The sequence below is a fragment of the Gymnoscopelus braueri genome (assembly GCF_963280865.1).
Source record: "Gymnoscopelus braueri genome assembly, chromosome: 12".
Taxonomy (NCBI): Eukaryota; Metazoa; Chordata; class Actinopteri; order Myctophiformes; family Myctophidae; genus Gymnoscopelus; species Gymnoscopelus braueri.
Window position 1 is genome coordinate 24,394,219 of NC_137614.1, and position 10,799 is coordinate 24,405,017.

Below are 10,799 nucleotides of genomic sequence, written 5' to 3' on the forward strand. Positions count from 1 at the left end.
TCATGATGTTACGGTTTTGTAAAAGTTATGTTATAATTGATTTTTAAAGCATGTTAAATGCCAAGCCAAAAGCATGTAAAATGCCAAGCCAAAAGACTTCTCAACCATGCAGTTTTGATAAACTAACATTTAAGTATTCAAATAAGACTTAGGACAAAATGTTAAACAGACAGCAGTTACTACATAAACTATGTTTATGTATAATCTATGGCCAAAGCTGTGAGTCAAATGTGTTGAGACCAGCATGGTCCTTTAATAGCAGATATAACATTTCCCACTGTCTGTAGTGACTTTGTTCAATATACTTTCATTAGTCAACAATGTAAATATTGTTTTTGACTGGCAACGGTCTCCGTTCTCCAGATGTTTTAGCCATATCCTTCATAAGGGTCTCAAGTTGAGACCCTTATGAAGGATATGGCTAAAACATCTGGAGAACTCTCAACAATATAGTCTTTAATTACATCTGGAACTGGAGTGTGGGACACTTCCTTCTTTCATATTGTTTCAGCCTGAGTGTGCACCTCACAGACCACAGTAGTTGGTGTGTGTTGCTTTTTCCCTTTTTAGGAACTGTACTGTCACCAATGTCCAACTTGCAACGGATTCGAAAGTGCCGGATTCGGCACATTAGAGAGACTATTGCGAGTAAAACCGTCTTCGGTGAATAATAATAGCCTGTCATAATATTAACCGGACTGGACCAGAGCTAACATGTGCCCTAAAGACTACAGCAACCAAACAGAGACAAACTAAGCTACTACTGCTCATCTTGCACTGGATAATCCTCCATAGCGGCAGCCATGGGTATAGAAGGACAAGAGCAGCAATGGAGGTGCCAAGGTGCTTGAATCCTCCATGGTGCCTCCGACTTGGCCAGGCATTCCAACAAACACAATTGTCCATGTTTGAGGAAGGGAGGGTGGGGAGGGCTTTTACTGCTGCTGCACTAGTGACTCTGTTGCTGCACTAGTGGGAATTGCAAACCGACTAAATAAGGAGAAAAAGGGGGAAGATAACTGGAAAAAAAGAAACATAGAAGGCCAGAATCTACATGTATCGGTCTGTAGCGTTATGTCTCTGTGAAACCTTCAACTTTCACTTTCAGCAAATACTATTTTTCATGACTTAAAAATATCACACAATGCAGCTTTATGGCAATATACAAATTATATATAAAAAAAAATACCCTAATTATCTTAGTGAGGGAAAGGGGATAATCCCAAAACAATATTTCTACTTATGTATTCAGGTCTTTTAACAAATTAGTAAACACGTCAGATAGAGAAGACATCATGTTCTCTGTGACCTCTTTAAACAACCCTGACTTTCTAATGACCTTCCTAACCTTCTAATCATAAAGCATGGAAATGTATTAATAACCTGATTACTTCCAGTAATCAAGGAGTTCAAGTGCACACAAAAACTCCCTGCCCCCAATTAAACTCCATCTGTAGTTGATGATGTCACAGCCACATCAGACTGTGTCTCTAGGTGATTTTGTCACAGTTCATCCTAAACCATAGGTAAATCTCAAGTCTCTCATTTATATTTCCTCGCTACTTGGGCCTTGCTTGAACCAGTCCTTCAGGTTGTCCATTTTGTAGATCATCCCAAAGTTCTTGTTTCTGCTCAGAGGAGCGAGGTTCGAGGAGTGAGGAGGGATCTCGGATGAGCTATGAGTGACGTTACATGTCACGGGAGCAGCCTTCACAGAAGACTTTCAGCTGAACGCCATGACGTTAATTACTCTGCCCTTTCATCTGGCAAGGTGAATGAGATGGCAGAGAAACAGTACAAGTGTAAGTGCTCGTTATTTTAAGCTCTCTAATGTAACGTAAACCTAAATTACGTTTATTTCATCCACAACCCGCTTTGTTGTGCTATAAATCTCACTAACAGCACTCATCTAACATGTGTGTAATGTCTATTGTACAGCATTGCCTTATGTATTGTGTGTAAGTATGCTAATTTCAAAATCCAAACTGTCACTGATATACTGTAAACCATAAATTTGCTTATCATGTTATGTGAGTGAAATCGTGTGTTGCAGTCTCATGTACGTATAAACAATTCCTCATTTCCCCTCTCCTCGCATGTAACCTCGTTTCACCGGGCTTTCTGCAGTACCTGTGTAAAGCCTGGTTTCTATTCCGAATTTTAACCAGTGCTATTGGATCTATTCCAAATCTGTATCCGGTAATTTCCACACTCTGTGTGTGTGTGCATGTATGTCATGCACACACACACAGACTGTTTCAGAATCCGATCTGATTCTCTCTAGTCCGGGTATGCAAACTGGAAAAAGCTAATTGATCCCAGTCTACCTCGCATTGGTTTCCTTGTGTATCACAACCTGGTATTGATGTCACAGATCTTCTTCCATGCTGCTTGTCCTGGATAGCAGGGGGTCTGTTGTGCCATTTTCCTCCATCATCAGGATGTCTCCCAGCTCATCTCCCAGTCCTCCCAGAGCGATGTCAGACATCAGCCCAGGAGAGAAGACGCTGTGTTCCCCCAGGGGGTCATCCAGTGCCTCCAAATCCAGTGGTGTGGTCACCATGGAGATGGTAGAAGAAAGGGGGGGGCAGGAAGAGGCAAAGGGGGGAGAGGGGGAGGCCTGAAGGTCAGACGTGGAAGAGGAGAGACTCTGGAGGCGCACTTGATACTCTAGTTCCTATGAGAAAGACAAGACAGACAATAATCAATACAAGAAGCTGTCGAATCAATAAAGAAATAAAATATAAATAAAAAATTAAGTCATAAATCAAGTAATGCAAATAATTAGTTGATATGCAGTCATATTAATATTTAATATTATAACAGAGAGATTTACACACAACATGTGTAATCTAAAATGGCTTCTATGTAATCTCCCTCTGTCTGTACGTTTCTGCCCCTCTGTATGTGTGTGTGTCTACATGAATTCCGAGGAGTACCTTGCTGTTTTTCTGTCTGTGTCTCACCGTCTCTCTCTGTCTTTGTGTCTACCTGTATTCTGAGTAGAAGTGTTCAATTTGTCTGTCTGTGCCTTGATACAGTATTACTGTCCCACCGTGTGTCTCTGTGTCAGCCTCTATATCTCTGTGTCTCTACTGTATGTCCAGTGTGTCTGTGTCTCTACCTGTACTCTGTGCAGCAGCTGTCTGTTCATGACTTCCAGAGACTTCTGTTTGTTCTCCATTTCTCTGTTCCTGTGTTCGTCTTTCTGCAGTTTTCTGATGTAATCAACAGACGCCTTCAAGATGACGCCTTTGTTCCAACGCATGTCCCCTCTACACACACACACACACACACACACACACACACACACACACACACACACACACACACACACACACACACACACACACACACACACACACACACACACACACACACACACACACACACACAATTACATACGTTACGTTATAATAAATTATATAATTATATAATTATAAATGCTGTTTCACTTAAAGATATTGGAATGTTAAATCCATGATTCCTTCATTGTAATTTGGGGTCTTATATACATTGAGCATTAGCATACATATCCTTATAAGACCATTTAGACTAGCATCTCTGTGAGAGTGGACTATAAGAACTGTCCAAGATTGGGGCTCAGGAGGCTTCTGCCCAGACCCCCCAGCCTAGGAGGTCTGGGAGCTTTCCTGCAGCTGGCCCGGGTTCGAATCTGACCCAAGGCTCTTTGCTAAATATATATTTCAGTTTGATAGAACTAAAACTTCAACTTTTCAACCTTGGCACGAAGGGGTTACAGTAACTGGAATAGAGGGAACATAAGAATGTCAGTAAGAATGAAGATCTGTTCCTGGTTGCTTTTGGGACGTGGGCTTTGATGTTGATTTGTTATGAAAATTATTCTTCAGCCGGAGACAAATAGTGTGCGAGTTGCTTTTTTTCCTTTTGTGGGATATGGGTTTTGCCCTTGGAGCCCTGCCTGCCACGTGAAGTCGTCTTTGTCGAATGTAGTATTGATGTGGATGACTTGGTACAGTATGTGGTGTTTTGACCTTCTCCCTGTCCTAAAAAAATAATGGTTACAGTCTGATGTAAATTCAGATGTACTGGAGCCAGTGGTGGTTCAAATGGTCGCTGAAGCAGACCCGTTTCTTTGGTCTGGCGACGGAAAGATTGTGGGTTCTCCATGGATAGACTCTGTGGTCCTTGTAATCTACAATGTCCCGTTTGAACTTCCTGATCTTGGTCATTTTGTGTGCTTGAACTTGAACGCTTCCTTCATTCACAGTGGAACAAATACTGTCTTGAATATCACTAATCAATGTCTTAGTGTCACGAGAGCCAAGTTACCTACTGAGCAATCTGGGAACCCATTGGCGAAAAAAAGAAAAAAAGCTGAATCTGTCTTGAGAGATTACCTACTGAGAGACAACTCTTCATTAAGATCCTCTGAATCCAGTTTCTTCATGAAGAAAATCAATTTACATTCAGATTTAAGTGGTCTCTGATTAACATCACCCACTCTACGTGTTATAGCGATTTGTTGAATAAGACAACAAGACGATGGATTTTCTACATGAAGACGTCCAGAAGGCCGTTTTTGTAAATCAGGGGTCAGCAAGTAGCTTTTCGAAGCCATGGCAGGCAAGAACACAATCAATGGTTAATTTAAAAACTGGAACATCTGACAGACCACCTTACAGTATATATAATAATAACTATGCTGCTATAAAAGTTAATAAATAAAGAAGAGTGGTATACTATATGGGATATTCCATATCCCAATGGAAGTACGCGTGTAATCAAATGTTAGAGGTGCAAATAAAAATGCTTGTATAATTATTTTATGCAGGCCCCATCCTTGAATGTGACACTTAAAAAGAGATTTAGTTCAGCAAAAGCTTAAAGAGATTTTTTTTTCTAGAGACAGACAGTCATACTCCTTTGCAAACAAGAGCTCTTTCATTGTTCCAGGTCTCTTCCGTGATAAGGAATGAAACCATGTAATGTTTAAGGCATAGGTAACAGTTTTCATTAAATTCCAAAAGTCTAAAGAGGAAAGTTGACAGTGATAACATAACATTCAAAGAATGGAAAGAGAACCATGTGTTCATTCTACCCGGTTTCATCAAAGCAGAATCACTGTGAATTCCGGGAAAGCATCTGTGTCATTTTAGATTTCATAGCAACATACGTTTTTCAGAAAACACTGGTAAAACAGTGGTTGTGGAACAGTGGTTCTCAGAAATAAAATCGCAGATCTACAAGCTCACAGCGTGTTGCTATATCAGTGGTTCTCAAACTTTTTCATGTCAAGGACGACCCAAAATATGTTGTTCCAGGGACCCCCCAGAAGCAAAGAGTTGAGTTAAAATGCTGTTTAAAAAGATATATGTATTCAAGATTTGCACAAATGTTCAAGATTTTTCAAAAATAGCAGATCCACAAGCTCGTAGCGCGTCACTTGGTGCCACACTATGAGCTTGTAGATCTGCTATTTTTTAATAGCCAAAGTATAAAATAATGGTGCATTCCTGGTCTAAATGGGTTAACTGTCTATAGTGATTCCACTATGAGGGGGTCAGCGCCACAGTGCCCCCTGCTGCCTGATTTATGTGCATGACATTCACTCTCAACATGGACAAAAGTACAATAACTATTCTTTGGGGGCTTGACTCTTTATTTGGACAATATGTGTACTCTATTTGGTACTGTCAGTCAGACATTGTACATGATTATAAAATGATTTGCCAGGCCAGACATTGGAATTTTATGCTGGTTTGGTTTCTTGCACCTGGCCCACTCCTTGGTAAGCCTTGCGTCAAGAGTGCAAACTTGTCTATAATATTATAATCTGTTTACCATATACAGTACATTACATTAAAGACAAAGAGACAGACAGACAGACAGAGACAGATAGATACTTACGGCTCAGTAGTTCTGGGGATCATATCTCCCAGTTCTTTAATTCTGTCGTTGATGTTGAATCTTCTTCTCCTCTCAACTACAAACAAACCCAAGTTCATGAAAAAAATATTAGTTTTTCCCACCTTTTACATCAGCATACGTTAGTAAAAATAAATAGATTATGGTGGCGGCATTACTAGTACAGTAGTAATAATAGTAGCGGTAACAGTAGTAATAGTAGTAGTAATAATAGAAGTTGCAATGGTAGGAGAAGTAATTGTGTATGTGTGTGTGTGTGTGTGTGTGTGTGTGTGTGTGTGTGTGTGTGTGTGTGTGTGTGTGTGTGTGTGTGTGTGTGTGTGTGTGTGTGTGTGTGTGTGTGTGTGTGCGTGTGTGTGCGTGTGCGTGTGCGTGTGTGTGTCGGGGGGGGGGGGGTGGTAGTACAGTGGTCGTAGCATTGTATATTTGAGTGTATTTAGTGTATGTGTTGTTGAGTATAATTGTGTATGTAGTTGTGTGTACTTGTGTATAGTTACATCTATGTGTATAGGTACATTTAATAGCATGTTGTAGGTGCCTTTGTATAGTTGCGTGTAGTTGTGTAGAGGTTAGTGTAATAATTGTGTGTAGTGTGTACTGTAGTTACTGTTTGTATAGTTGTGTGTTGTGTCTGTAAGGTTTCTACTCACTCTGGTTGTGATTATCTTTCTTTTGTCTGTCTTTCATGTAAGCTTTGGTATCCATGCCTACAACACAAACATCGAATTCAGTTGAGAGTTTCTATGTCAGATGGCAACCCATAATATCATATTTTAACAACTTCAAAACACTTGTGTGATTCAAGTTTCACAGATAAACAGTCTAGTGAAAAAATAGTTTTAGTGAAAAAAGGAGTTTCAGACTAAGTTCAAAAAGGTATCAAATCTAAGAAACTCAATTCCTTCACTATGAACCATCACTTTTCTTTTGTGTGTCTCTGTGGGACCGGCAGTTAGGCATCATTGTCTCCACCAGGCCGAAGGCGTCCGTGTGCTCCTTCCTTCCGTCTGTCTGTGAACAGCTAATCTCTGGCACTGTTGGACCGATCGGCGTGAAACTGTGCACCGACACTACCTGGAGGCCAGAGCAGAACCTCTGCCCCAAATGTTTTACATGGCCTGTTATAGTACCACCAGGAGGCCGATATTTGCAAAACATTTTTCTATATTACTCCTCCAGATCTTGTCCATCAAGACGGATCTGTCAGATTTGTCATATTCCATCCTGATTGGCTAAGATTGCCTTCCAAAGTTTGCAGGAGTGGCCTGTTTTGAACAAAATGCCTCAAATCATGAATGCAGCATCTGATTGCTGGGAAACTTTGCACGCACACTCACAGTAGGCCAAGGAAGAACCTCCACCCCAAATGTTTCACATCGGGATCATGGCTTTTTTGACCAATAACTTTTGAACCGTAGCTCGTACAAAAAATATATTTCCCCCCCTGGATTCCTTGGATTCTCACTCTCCATATAGGCCCTGGCCACTTGTGTCATTACATTTTACGCCATCTTGCATTTTCTTTTTTCTACAACTCCTACAGATTTTGTCCAAATCTCACACAAACCGGTACACATTATCTCTGGGGTCATGTGATCAAGATATATGAGTTAGATTTTTCAGATCCCATTCCAAGTGGTTATGACTGCCTTACAAAGTTTGCGAGCCCTGGGTAGGCAACCCGTGCTCCTAGGAACACACATTTCTATTTTGTACGAATTTATACAATGTCGGGTACTTGCAACAGTTTAAAATCACATATCATCAATTAGGCTTTAGTGGTGTTTCTCTCTGTAGGACAGACAGTCAGTGGTGATTGTCTCTGTAGGACAGACATCATTGAGGTGATATGCTCACCAGTCAGCTCCATCTTAACATTGTGCAGGTCGGCGGGGCAACTGTTGCTAACGGTGATGGTGGGTGTGGCCATGCCAGCATTGCTGTAGACATTCATCAGGGCCCCCGAGGCTGGCAGCTGAAACAACCAATCGGAAAACACAGAATGAGTCAAGCATTGAAGCAGTTAGACTGACAAGAACAACTGAATCGATGATAAATTGACAGCATTTATGTAGTGCTTTTCTAGTCTTCCAACCACTCAAAATGCTTGATCAATTATACCTCACATTTACCCATTCACACATCCATCCATCCATTCACTAACAGACAGAAGCAATGTTGGCTGACAAGTTTGACAACCTTCTCTTCGGGCGCACTTAAGGTTCAGTGTCTTGCTCAAGAACACCTCAACACAGTGCCAGGAGGAGCGAGGATTGAACCGAGAACATTCTAATTCCCAGACTACTGTTCTACTGTACTGTCATCCCCGATAGATGAGAATAGATAAGAAAAGTCACACATGTGACACACACAAACACTGACACAGACCAGCCAACTGCAAGAAGGCTGTGTGGCAGTGAGACAGTCTATCTGTAAAAACATTCAATTAAACTCATTCAAATGTCCTGTCCCTCTTCTCCAACAGTAGAATAACGTTCAGATCCTAGATCAGCAACGTCACAAACAACAAATTGTAAGGAATTCAAGGACGTGGTCCTAGATCAGCAACATTACTATCTACTTGAGTATGTGAGCCTAGGGAGCCAAATTTGACTGCATATCCCCTACTGGAGCATGCTTAGAGCATGCTTAGACCTTCCAAGGTCAAAGTCCTGCTCGTGAGAGCAGTGATATTTCAATTTGCTCAACCCCATTCAATTGCTCTAATCATCAAATAGTAAAGAACATGATGATCAGATCCTAAATCAGCAACATAACAATCAACCAATAGCAAGGAGTACAAGGATCAGATCCCAGAGCAGTACATTTACAATAAACCAATAGTAAGGAATACAGGGTTCAACCAATAGCAAGGAGTACAAGGATCAGATCCCAGAGCAGTACATTTACAATCAACCAATAGTAAGGAATACAGGGTTCAGATACTAGATCAGCAAAATGGTAGCCTGACAGCACCGGAGCAATTTGAAAATGTGAAACAGATTTGTCTGGTTCCTCGGCTAGCAGCATGGAGGACAGACAATATAAGAAATAAAATATACAATTCTAAGTTCTATTCTTAATTATGAAAGTTACATTTTACCTCTAAGTTCTTCATCCTTCCCCTGTTTTGATCGTGCAGTAATAGAATGAACCTCATCTTCACACAAACACACACTCACACTCACAACCACAGGCATGGACAGAGACTGTCTGCCTGAAAGACTGTTGAACAAAATGAGGAAATTTCTCTAGAAGTTGCCGTGCAAAGCAAAAAAAAAACTCCAACTTAGCTATCTCCCTCTGACACACACACAGCACACAGCACACACACACACACACACACACACACACACACACACACACACACACACACACACACACACACACACACACACACACACACACACACACGGTCCTATCTGTGTCTCCACCCAGAGAGGCTGGCTGAACTGAAGCAGGAAGTGAATCTCCTGTTTTTCTAACAATGAAAAAGATTGAATAATTACTGTCATCAGGCTCCAACTCAGCACTGTTCAAACACTAACACATAGAGGGGCGCATACAGCACAGAAACATAGTTCAATTTATTTTCCTTTTTTTTCCCCAGACATTTTTTTACGGCTGATTTCTATGGGTTTTTCTTTGGGTTTTTCTATTGGAGTTTTTTCAGTGTCACTGTTGCTCAGTTGTCATCAGCTGTGATGTTTCATTATGATTTTACTCAACATTACACTTGTAACTTTTCAGAACATGAAACATTTTGAATCAAGAATCTCTCTCACACACACACACACACACACACACACACACACACACACACACACACACACACACACACACACACACACACACACACACACACACACACACACACACACACACACACACACACACTCTTAGCTGACCTGTGTGTGTAGACTTGCTTATGACAGAATTAAAGCTGATATAAAGTATAACAGCGCTCCCACCTTGTGTGACATTGCTTAATTGAATCCTCACAGTTATCCATGCAAGTTATTTATTGATAAATGATATGCTTTGTACAAATATTACACAGTATTACTGTAGTAAACAGTGTGTGTATATAGTATAAATATGTAGGCCTAAGCGATAATGCATGACAAGGTATCCTGATAAATGATATGGTGAATTAGTGGGCAAGGCAAAGTTGAGTCCATTATTTTCACACACACACACACACACACACACACACACACACACACACACACACACACACACACACACACACACACACACACACACACACACACACACACACACACACACACACACACACACACACACACAGCATATTACTGTATTAAACGGTCTGTATATAAAATATAGATTATTACAGTGTTTGACTGATGTATTCCAATGTCAATCAGATTCAGGAAGTCATCATTGAGGCTGGACTCCAAACTGATGATGTCATCAATCACCGCCTCCTCCATCTGAAAACAGCCAATCACACATCAGACATTTTGGTGTCAGGGGAAACTAGAGTATCCTTTAAAAAACATTAATTAATTCAATTACCTTTTAATTAATTCATTGATTAATTAATGTATTAATCTGCACATCATTCATTCACTCATACTTGCACAGCTAGACATGGATTATCCCTTACTTATAATTAATTATAATTATAGTACACCTGTCTGTAATATTCCACAGACCTCCCTGTACTAGCTGTACAACTACCCTCAACTCCTCAGAAACGTGAGATGCTGTGTGCGTGTGTGTGTGTGTGTGTGTGTGTGTGTGTGTGTGTGTGTGTGTGTGTGTGTGTGTGTGTGTGTGTGTGTGTGTGTGTGTGTGTGTGTGTGTGTGTGTGTGTGTGTGTGTGTGTGTGTGTGCTTGTGTGTGCTTGTGTGTGAGATTTG

The 10,799-nt window shown here is 40.8% G+C and overlaps 1 protein-coding gene across 2 annotated transcripts in view; it reads right to left on the reverse strand.

The window, feature by feature from the left end:
* Window positions 1-929: 929 nt before the first annotated feature.
* The window catches only part of tfe3a (transcription factor binding to IGHM enhancer 3a), a 19,489-nt gene continuing 9,619 nt past the window's right edge, over window positions 930-10,799 (reverse strand). The window contains exons 6-12 of one of the 2 annotated variants that reach the window (XM_080443669.1): window positions 10,269-10,367; window positions 7,768-7,885; window positions 6,561-6,617; window positions 5,893-5,968; window positions 3,125-3,275; window positions 2,357-2,677; window positions 930-1,763 (exon numbers count right to left, since the gene is read on the reverse strand). In XM_080443669.1, the coding sequence (XP_080299795.1) occupies window positions 2,369-2,677; window positions 3,125-3,275; window positions 5,893-5,968; window positions 6,561-6,617; window positions 7,768-7,885; window positions 10,269-10,367 (810 nt within the window). In that variant the 3' untranslated portion in view covers window positions 930-1,763; window positions 2,357-2,368. Of the gene's footprint in view, window positions 2,678-3,124; window positions 3,276-5,892; window positions 5,969-6,560; window positions 6,618-7,767; window positions 7,886-10,268; window positions 10,368-10,799 lie in introns of both variants that reach the window. The other variant, XM_080443670.1, reaches the window with a different exon arrangement.